General features: G+C 35.7%; 1 protein-coding gene across 2 annotated transcripts in view; it reads left to right on the top strand.

Annotated features, from left to right (window-relative positions):
• Nucleotides 1-23,273, top strand: part of ADGRA1 (adhesion G protein-coupled receptor A1) — a 392,880-nt gene that overhangs the window by 178,386 nt on the left and 191,221 nt on the right. Inside the window, exons 9-12 of one of the 2 annotated variants that reach the window (XM_026710526.2) lie at nt 8,151-8,349; nt 8,921-9,070; nt 12,026-12,190; nt 17,241-17,444. In XM_026710526.2, coding sequence (XP_026566311.1) covers nt 8,151-8,349; nt 8,921-9,070; nt 12,026-12,190; nt 17,241-17,444 — 718 coding nt within the window. The remainder of the gene's footprint in view (nt 1-8,150; nt 8,350-8,920; nt 9,071-12,025; nt 12,191-17,240; nt 17,445-23,273) is intronic. The other variant, XM_087932478.1, reaches the window with a different exon arrangement.

The raw sequence follows: 23,273 nt of genomic DNA, 5'->3' as shown, positions 1-23,273 counted from the left end.
GGAAAAAAAACCCTCATTTTAAAATGCCCGAATAGTGGTTAAAATTCAAGGAATTGGGAATTACTTTATTTGTGACTGGTAACAGTAAAAATAAGAGTAGAGTAGAGTGAAAGGAATGTGGCCTGGAATCAAAACTAAAAGCTTTTGTTATGCTGTTTGCTGAATAGAAAGAGAAAAATGTATAAGGTGTGTCTTGATATGCTATCTCTTAAATTCTGAATACCCTTCAAAACTCATCATGCCAACAACGGTCACCAACACAGGCCTACAACCCCAAAATTATATTTGAAAAATGACTGATACATTGTTAGACATTGGTTAGAATGCATCATTTTGTGATATTTAAGGACAGTATTTTAATGTACTCTTGTGACATTGAGAGTGTGATTGCAAATATTTAATGCAACTTTACAGCTTCGTGAGTTTTCCATTATTTAAAATTTTATTTCTATTTTTTTACATCAGATGTTGCAAAATTACATGATGATATTTGAAAAGACATTTGGCCCTTAAGTTGCACAGATGCACAGGTAGTCCTCAATTTACAATACTTCATTTAATGATAGTTGGAAGTTACAGCAGCACTGAAAAAGTGACTTGTGACCATTTTTCACACTTAGAACAATTGCAGCATCCCCATGGCCGTCTGATCAAAATTCAGATGCTTAGCAACTGATTGATAGTTATGACATTTGCAGTGCCTTGGGGTCATGTGATCAGCTTCTGCAACCTTCTTTTTTTTAAATAAAGTTTTATTTGGGTTTTCACACATACAAAATACAAGTAAAACATCTTTTTTGAAAATAGCATGGTCCCGGGTTGACCTTCTTTATACAGACATAAAACTCAATTTCATGCTTCTTTTTGTATTCTATTCCATATCTTATACTATTTTACATTTTCTATAATTTTAATTATAGAAATTATTTAATTTTCTCAATTTTATTTTGATTATCTCATCTCAATTCAAATCATTATATTTATACTTTTGTCTGTTCTGTTTCAATTTCATATTACCTTTTCTCATTAAACAAATTTTCTCCTGTAGTTACTAATGTAGTTACTAATTGGAATATGACACCTTTATATCTTTTAATTACATCCATTCAACTCTTATTTAAACTTCAGTATATACCTTAAGGTTATGACCTTCAATATAATACATAATACATAACTTCCAATCGAATTCTGCTTGGTACATTCTTATAATACACACTATATCCTTTAAAAAAATAAAAAATAAAAAAAGATTATAAATATATGTAATTATAAACCCTCATTCCATTCCAGTTCAGTTCTATCATTAATAATCATTAAAATCTTAACATCTTTAACACTTCTTTTCAATTAAATATCATACTTCCTTAAAAACACAAATAATCTCCATAATTAATTTTTCCCTTATTTCTCTTCACATATGTTTTATAAATCATTAAATATATCTTTTATTACATTTATTTATTGACAAGCATTCCACTGAATTACAATAGCTATTTTATCAGACATTTTAATCATACATTGTTTCATATTTTCTAAAATTATTTCTGTTTCTAATATAACCCTATCTTATGTACCTTTGCAGAATCCCTTTTTCCATTAAATTTTCACCCATTATCTCTAAATCGGCCCTGTTTCTCTATATTTTATTTCTGTCCTTTATAACTTCTTTTCCTTTCTTTCTTCCCTCTCATCTTCTCCCTCCCCTTTTTACCCCCTTGTCTCTCTACTTCTAATTCTCTCTTCTGCATTTCCCTCTTCTGTTGCTTTCTGATTTTATACTTATTTTTCACTCTATTATTTTTTTGGGTTGTTTTTCCCAATCTTAAACATTCTCTTTCCCCCCTTACTCTCCCCCACATCTAAGATTACTTGTTCATTAAAGATGGCTTCTTCTTTGTCACAATCTTCTTGTTCTGCAGGCATTTCTTGTTGTTTCTCATAGTTCCAGATCTCCATTTCTAAGAATTGAAATACAAAGCCAAAAGAACCTCTCCCTTCTTGTGCATCTTTTTTGTACTTTTTAAGTTCCATTTTCAGTTCTTCTAAAAGTGGAGCCATTTTAAACACTTTTGAACAACCACCCGATTGATTTTAGTCATTCAAAACAATAACCAAGAATCCAGAAATCATCAAGTAATCCAGAGGGTCCCGAGCTATATCTTCTTATTTCTTTTTCGACTTTCTCTTCCAGGAGTTTCTGTTGCAATATTTCAGTCTTGTTGATATTTTGCTGTAAGTTCTTTTTAATTCCAGGCAGTCTCCTCCCTTCCAGATCCTGCCCTTTTATTCTTTTTTTCCCCTTTCCTGTTTTCAAAAGCTTTTGATTATCCAGAAATCTTTATTATCCCTTTGACTTTTTATTTTCAGCATTAAATGCCTATTGATGTCAAAGTGGATTTTTTTCCAATTTCTTACTTAAGTCTCTTAGCTGTCAGTATAGGAAAAGGAGAAAAAAAACCCAAATCTTTTCCCCTTTCTCTCTCCTTCGCAGCTTAAACATCTACTTAGGGAACAATGTTTTTTTTTTTAATAGTTTCAATTCCAGGGTACCTTATTTATTGCATTTGCTGTTTGACCTGGTCAACCACAACTTTCTCCTCTTATCTTCCTCATGCACATTCTTTTCTGGTCGAGTTCTTCTTTGTGGTGGCCATTTCTGACCACCGCTGCAACCGATTTCGGGAAAGGGAGTAATGGCAAGCTGGGGAGGAGAGATGCAGCTCTCCTCAACCCTGCAGGCAGACTCCCCCCTCTTCACCACCTCTACAGGGTGGCTTAGCCCTGAAACCAGCCGGCTCGGGGCGCTCCAGCGGCGAGCACGGATCGAAGCCTCGCAGAGACGAGGTTTCGGTCTGTCGCTGAAGAAGCTCAAACCGGAAGTGCTTCTGCAACCTTCTGACAAGCAAAGTCAACAGGGAAACCATATTCACTTAACAACCATGTTACTAACTTAAAAGCTGCAGTGATTCACTTAACGTGGCAAACAGGTCATAAAATGGGACAAAGTTCACTTAACAAATGTGTCACTTAGCCATGGAAATTTGGGGCTCAGTTGAGGTCGTAAGTCAAGGACTACCTGTATACTATACATGTGTTGGCAGCAGAGGCCCCTCTTGGACCCCTTGGCCAATTCTGGCTGGTAGGATCCAGGAGAAGAGCCCTCTCTTCTGTGGCTCTTGCTCAGGGATGGGATCCGACCAGTATAACTACCGGTTCTGTCTCTCTGTGTTGCGCATGTGCAATTTATGACCTGCTAAGCTGCCCGGACAGCTGCGCAGCGCTGCGTGAAAGTGTGCAGCAGTTGGAACAGCCCTTTCCCCCTGCTTTTTCAACCACAGCTGTATTGTGCAAAGCAGCTGTGGTTGAAAAAGCAGGAAATAAAGGTCAGGTAAGAACCCGGGTGAACGGGTGGGTCAAAACAGCAGTAGACATAGAACCAGTTCTGCTCTTCAGAACTACCGGTTCTACAGAGATGGACAGAACCAGTAGAATCCCACCCCTGCTCTTGCCCTTTGGAACAAGCCTCTCCCCTCCTGAGTGAGATTTGCTCCCATCCTTCTGGCCTTCCATAACAGCCCGAACAAGTGGTGGGATTCAAAATAGTTTATTACCGGTTCTGTGGGTGTGGTTTGGTGGGTGTGGCAGGGGAAGGATACTGCAAAATCCCATTCCCTCCCCACCCCACTAAGCTGCTTTCCAGCTCTGTTCTCCTGTGCAGGGCAACAAAAGAAGACCCAAACAATCAGCTGGGACTCAATGGGAGGCAGAGAATAGATGGGGGCAGGGCCAGTCAGAGGTGGTATTTTCCAGTTCTCTGAACTACTCAACATTTCCACTACCGGTTCTCCAGAACTGGTCAGAACCTGCTGAATACCACCTCTGGCCCAAAGACTGGTTTCTGCTGGTTGGCTTTGGGCCCCAACTCAGGAGCATCACACTGGAGGTGTTTGATGGATTATTAGGTGTTTGATGGAGATCCCACCTACCCCCTGCATATCCTATTTCCCTCCCCTTTCTTTTAATCATAGTTTTAATCTTTCTTTGGTTGCAATGCTGTTTTATTGTTTGTAGAAATATTTATGTGTTATGGTTTTATAGCTTTTAATGTTGTAAGCTGCCCAGATTCACCCAAAGGTGAGATGGGTGCCATCAAATTTAATAGGCCCATAAAAATCTGAGAGGGCTACAACTTTCTGATCCCTGCCCTACATTTTTCTGGGTAATTTATTTTTAAATAAATCATACTGGGATAGTTACTGGCACACAAGAAAGCAGCAAAGCTTCTTGCTACTAAGAGTAATGTTGTTCCTGAAGGCACCTATTTCTATTTGCTTTAGAAAACATGGTACCTTTTTTCATTCATTTTATAAAATTAAGGACCTCTGACTAAAATTATGACTAAGGGCTAAGGATAATTAGACTAAAACTTTGGGTGGTCCAACAGAAAATAGTTGGTTAGAAAAGAAATCATATGGCCTTTATGTTATCCTTATGTGGGATATTCAGTCCTCAGCAGTATTTTGCTTAGTGTTTTCATTTTCCACTTAAAAAAACAAAACAAAGTAAATATCACCTTATTTCACCACAATAAGTATTATAATAAATATGTGTGAAAGAACCAGATGAGGTTTTGAAGAGGAAAATCTTTGCTTTTCTTTGCAAAGTTCAAGACATGATTATCCCCAGGAATAAGCTACATTTCCACTCAGCACAGAAAACTGAGCAGCTGAACTTGAGGTTCTCTTTAATGAGTTGGTTTTAAAATACACCAAAATAAGTTTACTGGCTGTAACTTTAATTAACAACCTTTCCACTCCATTGCTGGTAAATGTCATCTTAGCTAAAATAAAATAAAAAAATAAACTAAATAAATAAAAGTGAAATAAATGTTCAGCTAAGATGAGAGGCCTTTTGCTGTTTCATTTTCTCTAAATCAAAAAAACCGAAGGATTCATATTTGTTTCATTATTGATCATCATTCAAACATTCTGCACAAATTTATTTTAGAAATACACATCAAAAGCATGCTGAGTCCATATATTCCTTTGGCATTTCAAAGTAATGAATTCAGAATTCTAGAGAATATCTTTGGAGCTGAAAGTTAACATTAACACCTGAAGCGTTTTTGAAAAATTTCTCTTTTTGGATGAGCTTCCCTGCCAATAATGTATTATGAAAATGTCTTTGAGGTTTTGGTATTATGGCAAATATGTTGGAAGCAATCTATTACAAGCACAAAAGAAAACTGGGGGAAAAATCACCTTGTTTTAAAAAGAAAGACGCATTAAATATAAAATGGAAAGGTTCAATCTTTTGAGCTGACAGGTCCAGGTGGTATGTGTAATTGAAATCTCACTGCAAGGATTTGTAATGCAAGCTTCAGTGAACAAAAGCTATTATTATAAGATGATGGTTATGTTTGTTTTCTTTCTCCTTTCATTGTAAGATACTTTTAAGTGAGCGAAAAATGTCTGCTGTTTCCAAAAATGTCTGATGTTTCCAAACCCTAATACTGTGCAGTCTGGTGTAGCATTCTTGGGCAAGCTCATTAAAGAGAGATCCTACCTCAAACTAAGGAGAAATTTCCTGACAGTAAAAGCAATTAACCAATGGAAGAGCTTGCCTTGTTGTAGGTGCTTCATTGCTGGAGGCTTTCAAAGAAAGATTGGAAATCCATTTGTCTGGGGTGGTATAAGGACTGTTGCCTTGGGCAAGGAGTTGAACTAGAAAAGGCCTATCAAACTGGAGGCCGATGGGCTGGATGCTTCACACATAGGCCACACTCACCCTTGCTCCGCATAGGCAAAAAAGTCACAATATGTCAAGTGATGCGATCAAGTTTGATACCTGTGGACTAGAAGATCTCCATAGTCCCTTCCAGGCTTATAAATTCTAAGATAATTCCTAATATTTCCCCAATTTTGGTAGTCTTCAGATGAGGGGAAATACTTACACTCAAGTCCATGCTACAATTATAGTCCCAGAATAACTAAAACTAGAACCAGAATCCTAACACAATTCCTTAAATGCATCTTGATAGTCTATTCCCTAGTTTGGAATGACACCAGAAAAGTTCCTGTGCTGTATGGCTCAAAAATAGATTTTGAAAGCAGGGGATCTCTTTCCATATTAAATTCCATATTAGGGTCAGAATGAAAAAGGGAGACTAGGAAAAGCTTTAAGTACTGCAATGCCAAAAGTTATCCCAAGAAAATAAATGTTGTATGGTTCAAGTATCAGCATAGATAACTGATTTTTCACCAATTTGCAAGGATAGCCCAGTGGTGCACTAATTCTTCCCAAAGTGTGGATTTCAGCTTCCAGAATTCTCTATCACCATTGTTGTGAATTCTAGGAATTGAAGTTTGCATAATTGACCATTGGTTTAAGGGATCTCAGTGAATAGATCCTGAGTCTGACGCAAATGGGTGAAGAGCAACATCTCATCACTTAAGATTTAATCCAATTAAAGTAATATAAATCTAGGAGTAAATCAGAAATGCTCTGTGATTCATAATGCATTTTAATTACCAGTGCTTACAACATTCTTGCCATGATTAATTTTGTACGCACTGACTTTTCTCTTCAGAATATGTTATTTTAGTGGTTGTCAAATATGGAAAATAAGACCACTGGTTTCCTTTGTGTAGTATTGCTTAGAAATGAAAATTCAATTTTGCCAGTGTATTATATAAAATTATTTATCAAATATTTTTCTGTACATGCTGATAACCTATAAAAATTCCGCAAATTCCTAAAGACTGCCAGTGCCACTTATGAATATGACTTGCTCCTCACTGAGATTTTAAATTATATCTTGACATGAGTACTTCAGACTGGAAAAGATTTCTTCATTGACAGAATGCTACTGCATATTTGCATATCACACATTAGGACGAAGGTTCTATTCTATCCTTCTTCCTGACATAATAGTTTTCTACACTGTATATGGAATTTTAAAGGGAGAGTAATGGGGCAAAAATTCATCATGGTGGCATTGTAAAATAATATCCACTATGCATGTATGTATGAAGGGAAATTTGAGAACTTGATCTTACATTCATTGAAGAAAAGTCTTCATATTCTAAAATGAAGCAACTAAAAAAATTGATATTCAGCTACATTGAATGTAATACTATTGTTTTCATACTGCAAACCGATATTATTGAAGTACCAGTGTTTACCAAAGCATTTTTTTTGAAAAAGTGTATCTAATAGACACAATGAAAAAAAAGATTGGGAATGAAAATATTCAATTTTTCTGTAATGTTTGAACCTTGCTTTCCAAACCTGGCATTGTCCAATACTGTTGGGATTACTAAATCTGTCTTTGTCCAGTATTGTTTAGACTGATTATGAGAATTTGGGATTTTTCAGTCTAAAAACATGAAGGATAACAAGGGCAAGGCTGGCCTATTAATGTGGAATCACTGTCACCAAGTTATAACCCCTCCCAGCAAAAACAAAGGAAGTGAGCTTTGCCAGTTTTAAGGCCAAAAAATCTAGCCCTTAATCTATAAATATATCAATTTAAATTATTTCAAATTGAATGACCCATTATTGAATATAAAATAGGCAAGGAAATTGCTCTATGGGTTCCAGTTCAAGACAGATGATGTATTGCATTATTTATTGTAAACATGGGCAACCTTCAGCCTTAGGGCCTAATTTAAAAAAAAATCCATTGCTAAGTACAGAAGCCTTTTGCAAGCAAAAAAATCAATCCTCCAGCAAAACCAACCTTCCTTTTCCCCAGAAGCTTTTCATGTGAAGAGAAAGGAAGAAGAACATCAAAAGCTTGCTCACAAAGAGGGTCGCAAATGAAGAGGGAAGAAGAAATACCAGAAGGAAAATGGATTCCTTTCCCTCTCCCTATATTTTTTAGTCTGACCTTGGCCACCATTTGTTTTAGCTCTTCCCATCATTGAAAGTTTTCCTAAACAAATATGTTTCCCTAAACAGAATATTGCGATAATAGTACTGTAGCTTTTGATGGGAAAAAACTTGTCTGCTCCTACTTTACCTCAACAATTGCATAAATTCAGGGGAATATGCAGTATTCCATAGGAAGTGTACTTCAGGTTGGAACTTTATCTAATGTTAATGTATTAGTGTAGCATTGCAGTAGCTTATTTGTATTTTTTTCACAGGTGGCCTAAAACTCTGGCAGGTGTAACCGCTTACCATTCATGTTTTCAGCATTCCTTAAGATCAGCTCCCTTTCTGAATGGGGAAGAAGAGTTAAAAGCATGGCGTAATTGTAACCGCACAGGTTGGTGGGATGAAGAAAATTATTCCAAATGTCCTTATTCACAGGAAGTAACTCAAATCCTTCATGCCTTCAGTCAGGTAAACCATACTGTTGTGCATACAATTTAGTGTATGAGTAAACGTTACACAGTTCTTACTAAGTTTCCGCAGAGAAAGTCTCTGTTATCTAGGCTATATAACTGGGCTCTATAACAAGACTATGTATCAAGAATAGATCCTAAACTATCCAAACCTATACTATAACTCTGATTGTATTCAATGTATTTTGGAATAAGAAAGCATAAATAGATTGTGACATTGATTCAAGCATAGTTCTCATGGGATTATTCCTTATCTTTAATATTCATTTAAATTAAATTGTTGATGCTGGATCAGTATTCATGGTGCTGATAAATGGTTCTGTCAGGGGAAAATTGCTTGATAAAAATTATTTAAGTTACAAGTATTATATTGGACATTTTAAGTATTTTAAAACATAGTGTTCTTATTAGACAATTTAAATATTTTACAATATAATGTTGTTTGCAAGTTTGAATTATACATCAATAACGTTCTTCATCTCTAGAAAATAAAGTGTTAATGTTTTAACTGTAGAAAATGGAATTAAACTTTTAACCGAATTTTATCTTTTGGGATTTTTTTTTTCTAGAGGCATCTAAATGCTACCAATGCACTTGAATTTTCCCATCAGCTAGCAGCTTTCACAAGAGATGCTGCCAAATTTGCAGATAAAGAGGATGTTATCTATTTAGCTTACATGTTGGAAAAACTACTTCTATATATGGAAGAAATCAAAGACGTAAGACTCTGGCTAACATGATGATGATTTAATGTTGGATTTAATTTAATGTCCAGTAATGATTTTGGGGGAGGAGGGTCTTTTTAAAATAGTTCTTTCAACTTTTTACTCAAGAGCTTTTCATAAAGTATTTTTAAATTTGAATTATATAATGTACAGGTTGTCTTTGAGTTATGACCATTCATTCAACCATTCAGAATTATAATGACATTAAATGAGAGGGACTTATGACAGGTCCTTCAAGCTCCAGCAATTGCAACACCTCTACAGTCATCTGATGGTGATGTGGGTGCTCAGTGCCCAGTTCATGATAGAATGGAATGGAATTAGAATAGAATAGAATAGAATAGACTTCTTTATTGGTCAAGTGTGATTGTACACACGAGGAATTGGTCTTGGTGCAAATGCTCTTGGTGGACATAAAAGATACATTTGTCAAGAGTCAAGAATCAGAAGGTACAACACTTAATAAGGGGACAATAAGCAATACAATCATAGTAGGAAACAGTCAATATAAATCGTAAGGATACAAGCGACAAAGTTACAGTCATATAATCACAAGTGGGAGAGGATGGGTGATAAGGAGTGATGAGAAGATTAATAGTAATAGTAGTGCAGACTTTGTAAATAGTTGGACAGTGTTGAGGGAATTATTTGTTTAGCCAGAGCGATGGCTTTCGGGAAAAACTGTTCTTGTGTCTAGTTGTTCTGGTGTGCAGTGCTCTAAAGCGTCGTTTTGAGGGAAGGAGTTGAAACAGTTTATGTCCAGGATGTGAGGGGTCTGTAAATATTTTCACAGCCCTCTTTTTGGCAAAGATGTACCTTATAATATTTTCATCAAATTTTGATGAAATAGTTGAATAAAACTCTCAATGCAGTATTTTGGATGATGATTCTTACAGGTTGAAATACTTTTTAAAATTTGTTTTGGCTTTGTTAATTTCCTTCTACCTTCTTAATTTGCAAATTTGATCTTGGAAGGAATAATTCAGCAAATATACCCCTGAAGGTGAAGCCTTGGTGATCCAGAGTTAAAACTTTTTTGATACCAATATTTTTATATTGACTATACTAGCATTTTTGCTTCAAACAGGTGAAGTTTTTCTGAGCGTTCGTTCAATTTAACATTTTCCTAGACTCATGCCGTTCATTGCTCTTTTCTGAAGAGTTGAATAAAGCTTCCTGTGGTTCTAACCTTGTCAAACTCATGTGAAACTAGAATTCATGCCAGTAAAATGTCTTATGCTTTTTTAATTCTCTTGGTAGCTTGATGTTAAATGGTATGGATTTTAAACATTTTCACAATGGTGTTTTAGATGTCAGCTAAACATAAGTAGCTAAATTAATGATCTATCTAAAATATTTTACTGAGAGGAAAGAGACTGTGATCAGTGTTTTTTCCCTTTAAGGTACATTTCCTGACTAATAATGTGACCAGTCTCAAAAGCCCAGTGCTTCCCAAACCCTCTTTAAGCCCCCCTAGCAGTAGTAATTCCATATTCATATTTGTATATTATATATTTTTATGTGGCTCTTTTTAGTAGTGACTTATGACCATTTTTCACACTTATGACCATTGCAGCATTCCCATGGTCACATGGGTTACATTCAGATGCTTGACAACTGGTTCATATTTATGACGGTTGTGGTGTCCCAGGGTCTTGTGATCATGTTCTGCGAACTTTTGACAAGCAAAGTCAACGGGAAGCCAAATTCACTTAACAACCATGTTACTCACTTAACAACCTCATTGATTTACTTAACAATTGGGGCAAGAAAGGTCATAAAATGGAGCAAAACTCACTTAACAAATTTCTCACTTAAAAGCACAAAAGTTGGGCTCAATTGTGGTTGTTGGTTGAGGACTACCTGTGGTTTGCTTTATGTTGTGTTGGGTGGCCTGATAAATCCAGTATTGGGAAAAATGAATCAAATAAAAGTGGGAAACCATTGGAGCACTTGGCTTATTCTATTTCATATTCTTGAATGGATTCACCAAGGAACCCTTTATGACTGATCTTTTCTCTATTCTTGGATTAAATTGTGGTTTGTTTTTAACTTTGGGTTGCTAGTGTTTGTGTGAATTTGGTCATTGTGGTTTATTTACCAATTAGAAATATATGTGATTTGAGAAGCTAGCCATTAAATAGTGGATGGGTTCATATTAGATGCAATTACAAGGAGTAACCATATTGAAGCTTAAACCAACCATTCATTTGGAAATTAAAGCAAGGATTTGAGATTTGAGTTTTGTGAAATAAAAACTATGGTTTGGGCCAATTTCTGAATTGGGCCACCGAGATTCTATTTCAAATTTCTATAAACCAGGTATTATCTATAGTCAAACCAATGCTGTTCACAATGCATAGCTTAATCAGTTATTACCTCTCAGTTGTAAGTATGCATTGATTTCTATGATAGCTTTATCTGAAGATGTACACAAGCTTTCTAATGAGAATAGTATTCCAACAAAACCTAATCTGTTTTATCCTATTAACAATTAGCATTGCTATTTTACATTTATATATAATTCAGCCTTTTCATTACTATGAGCTGAAATTAATACTTTAAAAACATGTTTATGATCAAATTATTATAATTGAATTTCTTGTGTTTGCTTCAGGGATTGTTCTTATTTTGCATCTATATTGCTAAAACTCTTGCTGAAAAGTCTTTAAGAAATATCTATTCTCAATAGAACAGTTGCTTGGACTCATGTAACTCTGAAATAGTTTTGACTTGATAATCATTGACTTGCAAAGAGGCATATCCATCAATTTAATCTTTTGGCTGCCAAATTGAAATGTACGTTGGTGTTCCTAGAACAGGTAGTTCCTGAATGCTTCACAGAATTCCTAAATACAGCTGTTTTCAATTTTGCCTTATGTTGTATAGAAGTTACATCTTTTATACTCTTCCCCCCCCCCTTTTTTTCCTTTTGTTTTTTTGTCTTAGCAGCTTGCAGATGCTGTCATAGAGATTGCCAGCAATGTAATGCTGGTAGATGACCATGTATTATGGATGGCGCAAAAGGACAAAAAAGCATGTGCAAGAATTGTGCAATGTGTGACACGCATTTCAAATCAAACTCTGAGCAGCAGTGCACAAGTTGTATCAAAGGTATTGTTATATATGGCTTCTTGATTTGTTAAAATATTGATCTGAAGGAAGAAGCAGATGCTCCTTGAAAAATGTGTTACATTACATACTCATCCAATTTTATTACATATATATATTTTTTAATAAAGTTTTATTTTTTCACACATACAAAATACAAGTAAAACATCTTTTTTGAAAATAGCATGGTCCCGGGTTGAACTTCTTTATACAGACACAAAACTCAATTTCATGCTCCTTTTTGTGTTCTATTCCATATCTACTCTACATTTTCTATATAGTTTTTTCCCTCTTTTAATTTTCTCAATTTTATTTTGATTATCTCATCTTAATTCAAATCATTATATTTATACTTTTGTCTGTTCTGTTTCAATTTCATATTATCTTTTCTCATTAAACAAGTTTTCTCCGGTAGTTACTAATTGGAGTATGACACCTTTATATCTTTTAATTACATCTATTCAACTCTTATTTAAACTTCAATATATACCTCAAGGTTATGACCTTCAATATAATACATAATACATAACTTCCAATCGAATTCTGCTTGGTACATTCTTATAATACACACTATATCCTTTAAAAAAAAAGGATTATAAATATATGTAATTATAATCATTAAAATTTTAACATCTTTAACACTTCTTTTCAGTTAAATATCATAGTTCCTTATTTGTTGCTTTTGCTGTTTGACCCGGCCAACCAAAACTTTCTCTTCTTATCTTCTTCCTGCACATTCTTTTCCGGTCGAGTTCTTCTTTGTGGTGGCCATTTCTGACCACTGCTACAACCACCTTCAGGAAAGGGAATAATGGCCAGCTGGGGAGGAGAGATGCGGCTCTCCTCAACCCTGCAGGCAGTCTCCCCCTTCTTCACCACCTCTGTGGGGTGGCTTAGCCCCAAAACCAGCTGGCTCGGGATGCTCCAGCGACAAGCACGGATCAAAACCTCTCAGAGACGAGGCTTTGGTCTGTTGCTGAAGAAGCTCAAACCGGAAGTCCCAATTTTATCACATATTTTGTTCATTGCCAGAACTTAGAAAGGATTTAAGCAAAGCAAAACAGTTGGTAAAGTACCAGTGGTAGGATTCAATTTTTTGCTACCGGTTCTGTGGGCGTGGCTTGGTGGCTTGGTATGGCTTGGTGGGAGTGGCTTGGAGGATACTGTAAAAACTCCATTCCCTCCCCATTCCTGGGGGAAGGTTACTGCAAAATCTCCATTCCCACCCCACCCCACTAACCTGCTTTCCACCTCCGTTCTCCTGTATAGGGCAACAAAAGATGGTCCAGCCAATCAGCTGGTACTCAGAAGGCACAGAATAGATGGGGGCAGGGCCAGTCAGAGGTGGTATTTGCCAGTTCTCCGGACTACTCAAAATTTCCACTATTGGTTCTCCAGAACTGGTCAGAACCTGCTGAATACCACCTCTGTAAAGTACCACTTATTTTCATTTTAAGCTAGAGAATTATAACAGTTGGATCCCAATTAATGACTAGTGGAAAAAATAGCCAAGGAAGAAGCCTGTGATGACCCGGGGCATGGCATAAAGGCAACATAGTCAGTTAATCAATAAGAGTCCCTTTATTAGCTCCAACTTTGCCCCCAATGTCCTGGTTACCTTCTGGCTGGAGAAGAACTTTCCCAGGAACAGCTTTTGGCTACAGAGAATCAAGGCCAAAATGTAGTCAACAAAAACTAACTCTAAGTCCAAACAAGGCAAAATGTGGTAATTAGTTCAGCAGGACAGGAGAAGGAATTCCAGACATGAAGGAATAGCAATAATTTAACTCAATTGGGAGGATGCCAGGAATGCAAAGTCAACACAAGATAAACTCATGTTTGCTCCCAGCAGCTGCCGCATGCAGCCTGCATGTCTCTTAAACTTTCTTCCCAGATGTGGCTAATAAAGGGAATCAGGGCCCTTTCCTCCCCCGTAAGCCACGCAACCCATGTTGCTCTCTTCTCCGTTCCTCCCCGCATGCCCTAGGATGAAGAGGAGGTGGGTCTGGGTCTTCTTTTGAACTCCTCCCTTGTTCTACCTCTCCCCTGCTCTGCTCAGCTGGACTTTGCTCTTCCCCAATTTCCTCTACAGCCATCGGAGCCATATTTGCACTCCCTGTCAGCTATTTGGATTCAGACTCTGCCAGGGGCGACGGGCGTGACAAAGCCAGAAAGAGCAGAAGGTGCAATCAACTGGGGATGAAGTTTTCCACCTGGGAAAACTGAGTAAGATACAGTATATGAATAGAAATTTTGCCATTCTAATTGATCTAAATGAAGTTATTAAAAGACCATAACCACCTGGCAAGTCTGCACTGAACAAAACAGATAGAAAGTCAAGCCAGGCAAGCTTTTCCCCACAGTTGTTGCAAACAGTATAGCTGAAATGTGTATTCATGGCGGGAAATGTCATGCACAGAGGGCAGAATGTCCTTGGTATAAGAAAGCAAGTCACTTTGCAACTGTCTATAGTCCTTGACAATGAAAAATACAGTGATGACGATCTGTCTGACACCACATAGTTCTGCTGTATAATAGGAAGTGCTTTACAAATCAGTGCCCATTCAGTAGGGCTTAAAACTGATACAGGAACTGAATAGCCATGATTTCAGAATCTGTGTACAGCATCTCTTACAAACTATTGACTGTGAAACGTGTATTTTACAGTTTAAAAATGCCATATAACTGGTGCCACGTGAAGTACTTTATGGAGTCTTACAAGAAATAAGAATCTTCATGATAAAATTAAGGCTTTAAGGAAAAACTTGTTCCAAAGTAATCCATTCAGCCAGAATGTTACTAGTCCTGCTACATTGTCTTAGTTCTAGGACATTCACAGATGCAGAACCACAAGATGCTCTATTGAAAACCTCAGAAATTGCCTGCTAAATTGTGAAAACCTCAGAGATCATTCATATAATGCAGGAAAAACACTTGTTGTAGGAGATTTTGTGATCTTACATGTACAAATATCTTCTGATCCAGATGCGTGCTGAAGAAGTACTTGAGACTTTCAAAGCACTATTGTAAAACTTATTTTTGATTAGCTTCTTTATTGTAGAATTACTGTATTACTGTACTGTATTACTGCCTACAGCCAAGAGCTGTAGGCAATACTGAATTTAATGGATACACAATCAAATAATTTTTTGCAGATAAAATAAGAAATGTAGTATCATAGGAACTAATTTGGCCAAGAGATTTATTATTTCAGCTGAAATAATCCTAGAAAACTGTAAATGGCACTTGGTTGATACTAAATGCTGTAAGAGTATCTGCTTGGTGACTCTAGTTGAGTCAAAATCTTAAATATTTATAGCATTCTGGGATTTTTACCAGGTATAAACCATCTTAACAAATTTACTCCTACTTACAGTGGTATCAGAGTATTTATCTGATATTTGATCTGATATTTGTGTATTTGCTATAAGGGCTGAAAGTTTCAAGCTGAAAATCAACTACGGTGTAAGATATCTTTGGCTTTCAAGACTTCATTCTTATGTTCTGTAGTAGGACATCTTCTACATATTTTCATAGAATATAGCATAACTAATATCTGCTGTATTGGATCCTTGGCCAATCTAATATAGCGGTCTGTTCTCACTGCACAAGGAAGTTCTTGTCTGCACAAGGCAACATAAAACCCTCTATGGCATCGGTCAAGGTTAGTTGATGAACTGGATCATCCTGCTAAGTTAAGCCCACCGTTACTCATGTTGAAGAGGTCTGCTGCAGATCCCGTCAAAGAACTCTGGCCTGAAGACCTGGATCTGCTGGTTGACCTGAGGATCCAATAGGGGAGTTCCAAATTGGAAGTTGCTACTAGGTTAACCTCCCTACACTCCCTGCTTACCCATCTCCCATCTTTTATTGCGTATTATTGTACTTTGATTATTTATTTTTATTGTTTCATTGCTTTGCTGTTGTTCTGTTTATATTTTTTCATTTTAGTTTTTCATTTTACTGTTGCAAGCCACTAAGAGTAGTCTTATGGCTAGATGGGCGGCAGATTTTAAAAAAAATCTAACTGTATTAAGTCTGTGAGTTCTCTATTCCCATTCTATACTGAATGTGAAGGTGAATTTCTGGAGAAGTGGTATTTATTGCTATGTGTGTTATGAAGTCTGGCAAACAGGATCTTCTTTTTCCTATACTCCTGTAACTCTGACTTTGATATTAAACAGTGGGCCATGATCCTCTTGCAGTGCCTATCGCAACCCAGATGCACCAAACACGTTCTGGCAACTATTGCAACTGCTGTAACAATTATCTGCCCTTGAATACCAAGCACCCCTTCCTTTTCACGGCCAAGGTTGTTGGGATTATTTTAAAGTTACCAGATTCTTCATTTAGTGTGAATTATACATTCCCTAAAATCTGAGGATTTCTCCTTGGATTGATCTTATGTATATACAATATAATTCTTATGAAAGAATTCTAGTAACTTCTATATATGATATCAACTTTGCATTAAATGAAAGCTAATGAAATCAACATTTGAATTCTTAGCTCTTTTCCTTTCCAAAACAATATTACAACCACAAGCCACTCTTTTTTTAGGCAGGAGGAATTTTTTCTATCCCTTCTTGTTCTAGTAATAGTAATTAAGTAATAAACACACCTTTATCCGACTGACTGCTTATGAATATGTGAGAACCTCTTCCCACAACACCCTTTTCAAGATCTCTTCTTTAATTTCTGGTGATTCCTCCTTGACAAATTATTGACGTAGTACTCTGTTTTACAGTCCGGTAATTTCTGCCCCATTTCCATACACTGGTGGGGTAGTAGAACTGAAGTGTAAATATAACAAACGATTTGATGATTACATAAAATTATGATATATCATAAGTAAAACATGGAAAAGGAAATGATTTCAATTTTATATTTGTTGAATATTACAATGTGGTAAATTCAATCTTTTTTGAGATTTAAAAAGGTCTCTATGAGTGCTTTTCAAAGTGATATATATTTTAGAGGTATATTAAACATGGACATGAAAAGACCAACTTTATACATTTAAATATAAGATTTTTCACATTTGTTTTGACAGGTTTCTCTTAATATTGCTCTGGAAGCTTTTTGGATCAAGCCATCCATTTTCATGGGCATGACTTGTATTGCTTTCCAAAAACTATCTGCTAATCCAGACAGGTCACTGAGTTCTGACACAAAGAGCACGGTGACAGACCAACCCTTGAATTTTAACTGCAACCCTGGAAATAAAAATACCTCCTTGATGAATTTCTCTTCCATGGTGAGTGGTATAACCAATGAATGTATACCGAATTTATATTTTTGAAAAATACAACGTTTGTACTAAAATCAATATTCAGAGTAAAGATTGAAAAATGAAGATAGATTAAACTTCCTTTTGATTGTGCAAATTCATTAGTTGAAAATTTTAACTTCTTGTAAAGTCTGTATATATGTACTCAAAAGCACAAAACTTAAATATAATTCAGTCTTGATTTTTATTCTCTGATTTCACCACATTTCAATATGCATGAGTAATGGTACAGATTATCTGAATTTATCTGACTTCTGTCCCAGTTTACCTGGGTCCCTGAATAAAAACCACATTCTAGTCAAAGATAAGACAGTTTGAAATCCATTTATATACATTTGATTGAATTCCACTTCAGTTTTCTCATTGATCTTTTATGCTTAAGAAGTTGCTAAGAAATTTATTACAATTTGTAGCAATGGTGCTCTGAACATAGGGAAAAATAAATTTTCACGGTAAGCTCACAGTGGTATATAAAAACTATAAAAATGTCTGTTATTAAAAATAACATTTCTAATATAGAACGTTTCCTGCTATTTCTTTAATTAGGATTACTAATGGTTTTATGCCTTTTTCATTTATTACATGCTTTTGTGTTACTGATGTAGATTATGTTGTGTGAGACACTTAGACAATAAAGTATAAATATTTTATTTTTAAATTATAAATATTTTATATTTTAATAAAAGGGCTAGGGTTCGAACTCAGAAACAGCCCACATCCTCAGCATGATAAGAATGTTATTGCATATTAGGGTAAAAGTACTTAAGCAGTTGATTTCTTTATATCTGTATGAGAATTCAGTTCCTTCTTCTCCCACAGCAATTTATACCCAACATTGATTTTTCTGTTTTCCACCTGTAATGGATACCACATTTTGCTTTTCCCCGAGCTTGGTATAAGGTGGCAGTTAGTTGTTAGCATTATCATCATTTCTGATCAGGAAAACTCTAGTTTTCATTTTTACTCTCACAAAAAGGGGATGGGGCTACAATTAAATGTTTGATTAGTGTGAGCAAAACTAAGTATCAGGATTTAATAAAAAAAAATGCTATGATGATATTTTCAGTGATATTCTATTCACGTTTGTGTGATGCGTGGTTTTATAAATGTGATAAATAAATGAATATTTTGGGGGAGTTTGGAGTCCTTTGAATGAAATGGCTGTTCTGAAATTGCTCTTTGTGGCAATGAAGTGGCTCTGTCCTTCCAAAAGTTTGGCACGACACCTTCAAGGGCCTTCTAAACAATATACACAGTGATAATCATCTTTTCCAACAACTTGTGCTAAGATTTGAAGAGTGACAAAAGAAGAGGACTGCCTTAGAGAAGAATTTCAGAGGGGTGGAACATCATGAGAAAGGCATCTTTCTGAATAGCTACCTATAATAGTTGATATATTTGGAGAAAGATAAGAGTAAAACATTAATGTTAATGAAACTGCTCCTAGTTCATCAACATAATTTGGCAAATAGCAATGCTATTTTGGAAATGCTATTGTTTTACTGGGGAACATGTAGCCATTTGAAGGGTTCTACAATTAGAATCATAACTCTGTTAATTCTAGGCATAGGTTCCTAGAAATACTTGTTCTTCATTTATCTCAATTCCCCATGAAATTTTCTTTTACTTTGGACATCTTGGATGTATTCCAACGAACTCATGGTATTCTAGTGAAGTCCAACTGGGTATGGCTTAGATAGATGTTCATGAAAATCCGTTCTTTGTAGCTATGGTAAGCAAATCAGTCTCGAATGAACATTTTAGGGTAGGTTTTTGGGGTAAGAGTAACACTGCAATATATGGATTCTGTGTACTTCCAAATTAAATCTCAAAAATTGTAGTGGAGATAAGGGATGTTTGAACAGAGAATTGACCCACTGTAGGATGGCCAATAGGACCTCATATCCCATGCTTAAGCATAGGTTTGAAATATAGAGAAGAGAAAGCCTTCATTCAGCTTAACAGTAGATTGGCTTCCTTACATCGTACTGTATCTTTATTTAGAACGTAGGCCTATGTTAGATAGTCAGCCAAAAAATTGTGCTTTCCCATATCTAAGCATTTTTCTGTGTTGAAATAGAATTGTTTTGCGGTAGAGTTGGATAGTTTTTCAAAACATATGTTCTTCAAAAGAATATTCTTTCATAACATATGCCGTTTTATATGCTATTTTTTGTTATGACAAGGAATTGTATCTTTACAAATTAAAAGAAAACAATTATAGTCTATCTCCTTTACTCTTTCACCATACTTTCCAGGAACAAGGTATGTATCTAGGATTTATCTAGAATTATAATAAAACATTTGGTTTTGAAAGCTGATTAAAAATATTGCAGTAACCACTGTAAAAGGGTTTTAGTGGTTTAATCTTTTCTTATTCATTATTGTCATGTTTCCTTGAATTATTCAGGTCAGATTCCTGGCCAAATTTTAAACTGTTATGCCTCATTTGACAGAACAATTTTTTAAAAAAACTGTAGTTACAATTGTCAAACAACATTTAAAAATTATAATGAAATGTACCATTTTATGCAAAACCTAACATTAAATTGGAATTCCAGTTGTTCTTACTGCTATGAAAGGACATCTTAAAGCAAAATAGTTATACTTGGAATATGAATGGATTATGACATTATGTAAACTCACTCCACTGGAAAATGAGACACTTTCCTAAAACATTGTCCCCAAACCACTAAGTAAGAAAAAATAGTTTTTAACCACTTACTGCGTCAGTAGAATTTCATTATTTTTTTTTTCAAAAAGCAACACTTAACAGAGTTCTAAAACATCACGAATAAAGCATAGGTTTATTCAAGCCATCTTTCTTAGTTTATCCTTCCACAGCCTAACATCTTCCAGTTATTATGTGACAACAATTCCCAGAGTTCTAATTAATTTTGAGTTAACACATGTACAATTATCTATTTAATCCAGTGGAAGCTATTTTCCAATGCTAAGTGCATTGTACAGGATCGGAGAAGGGTGTTTAAATACCCTTTTCTCGTGTTGCTGGAACCAGCAGTGGGGATAGAGATGTACCTATCAACACATACATACGTGCATGCATAGCTACATAGTACTTCAACATTCTTATTCTAGCCGCTGAGTTAATATGAATTTGTCTTATCTCCACCACTTGTTTTCTTTGGCTATATTTGTTGAGGTTTTCAAGAAAAGTTTGGACAACTATTTATCAGGATGGAGTAAGGACTACTGCCTTGAGCAGCAGGTTGGACTTAAAAATCATTTTTGTGCTAAAAATGAGTTTTCTGTACCTGCCATATGCCAGTTTATATATTGACTAATAATATGTCCAAAAGCTGACTGAACAACTTTGGATTAGTCAGCCTGTCTTAGCCCAACCTACCTCACAGGTTTGTTGTGGAGAAAAATGGGAGGGGGTAGTGCTGCTGGCAGCCCCAAATCTGATTCAAGATGGATCAAGATGCTGACAGCTGTCTTGAGCTGTTGTGAAAAAGGGAAATGAATGATGACTTCTGCTATGTATTTTTCATCACTGTGCTAATTCATATAACTAGATATTTATTGTAAGAAAACTTGCTCACTTTATTTCTTCAATATTATAAATATATAAAATACATATAAATATTAGTGATTAGAAACATGATATTAAATTCTTGATCATATTTGCCAGAGTTCTATTGTATAATAATAATAATAATAGTCTTATACATTTCATTATTGTATATGTTATCTACAATAATCCCAAAATGTTTCAGGTTCTGTTCTATTTTTCTAGGATTCCTTTACAAATTTGACATTGCAGGTAGTTAAATGAGAATAATGACAATCTCCACTAACTTTGCATGTATTAATGGCTATGCAAGGTATCATACTATTGAAAAAAGAGCTCAGAAGAGAGCAATTTTCACAGCTGACTATATTTAGCAAAAATCCATAACTCATGAGTAATAAGTACAGTTGTCTTTTTTCACCTGCTAATAAAAAAATGTGCAGAATGAACAAGTGTTAGCAGAATGTCAACCTGTGCAAGTAAACTCACTTTGGAAAACCAAAGAATGGAAAAAGTTACCTTTTACTGCCACCATGGAATTAGCTAGCAAGCTGAATTATTTATTACATTTATACCCTGCCACAATCCTTTAGCTATACAGATTTTTCTACCTTATGTTCAATTGTGCTCAATTCTTGGTGACTACCTGGACAAGTCTTTGCAATTTTCTTGCCAAGATTTCAGAAGTGTTTTGTCATTTCCTCCTTCCTGAGAGAAAAAAACAGGCCCAAGACCACCCATCTGGCTTGGTGCCTAAGGTGGGTCTAGAACTCACAGTGTCCTAGTTTCTAGACTGATGCGTTAACTACTACACCAAACTTCTTTCTTGTATTCTAGAAGTATACAAACCATTAGGACCTCTGTGGTCCTCTTTAAAACATAACGAAACATTAATATCATGCAAGAATAAAAATAATTCTCAAATGCCTTCTGGAAAAACTCCATTTTATATGCTTTGGAAAGCAGATAAGTTCAGGGAGAAACAGGGAAAAGCCATTTCAGAGAGCTACAATCTCTGTAAAAAATAGTGTTTGGGCAGCCTAGAGATCCTTAAAGGTGGAAAAAAAAACAGCTCATTTTCCTAGCAAGGTCAAATTGGTGGGGCTGAATGGCAGTGGTGAAGATATGTTGGTGTTAAGCCACAAGGGTATTTTATAAGTTAAAATCAGCACATTAAATTGTTCCTAAAAGCTTATAAAAGACCAATTTGAGACTTGTAGCACAAGTTCTCCCACCAGTATGGCCCAGGGTAAAGATATAAAGCTCCCTATTATAAGATTATCAAATCCCACCGAAAAGATGGCCTCTTCCTGTGGCTTCATGTAGCTATTAAGTGGTAGGAGAAAAAGATTGAGCTCCGTGGCATCTCAGTAGGGACCAACCATACTTCCACCAGCTGGAACTGTCCACTGAAGAAGGAATGGAACCACTGTAAATTCTTAACCTCTGAAATAATACCCAAAAGAATATGGTTGATGGAATGTATCAACTTTTCTCATAACCTGATAAAGGCCAGTCACTAGTACAGCCAAAGTTGCATTAATTTCATGCCCAGCCCTCAAGCCTGACTGATAAAGCTCAGGTAATTGTTTTTATCTAGAGCTTTCTGTAGTACTACAGTCAGAAAATAAGTCTATGAAAATATAAGAGGAGCTGCCACTTAGAATACTGCCACTTAGAATATGTATTCTGCTGTAATATGCAGTGATCTTATTTATAAATTCAAACACTCATCCACAGGATTGGCAATGATCTGCTTAATCAACTCACTTCACTGACGAGATGTAATGCACTCCAAAAGTATTTTGCATTCCAAATAAATGAATAACTTTTATTCCTTTGTACGCTATAATAGGCTTTGCAACAGGACTCTACTTGAAGTGTGATTACCTTTGAGAAACTTTTATATATGTAAAAGTCACTTTCAACAAACCACTGGGGCAGGTCAGGTTTGGTAGTAAAACTTTCCTGGTTATTATATATTTTGTTATCTCTCTCACAAACATGCTTATCCCCATTTACCCACATCTTTTGCAACTAGGCTTCCAAGGACTAACTAGAACACGGCTCCCCAAACTTGGCAACTTTAAGACTTGTGGACTTCAACTGCCAGATTTAGCTGGCTGGAGAATTCTGGGAGTTGAAGTCCACAAGTCTTAAAGTTGCCAAGTTTGGAGACCTCTGAACTAGAACGACAGAATAACAGAGTTGGAAGGGACCTTGGAGGTCTTCTATTCTACCCTCTGGTCCTTTTCAGACAA

This window comes from Pseudonaja textilis, chromosome 4, assembly GCF_049901715.1.
Source record: "Pseudonaja textilis isolate UNSWEBS1 chromosome 4, rPseTex1.2, whole genome shotgun sequence".
Classification (NCBI taxonomy): Eukaryota; Metazoa; Chordata; class Lepidosauria; order Squamata; family Elapidae; genus Pseudonaja; species Pseudonaja textilis.
This window is presented reverse-complemented; position numbering and strand designations above follow the sequence as displayed.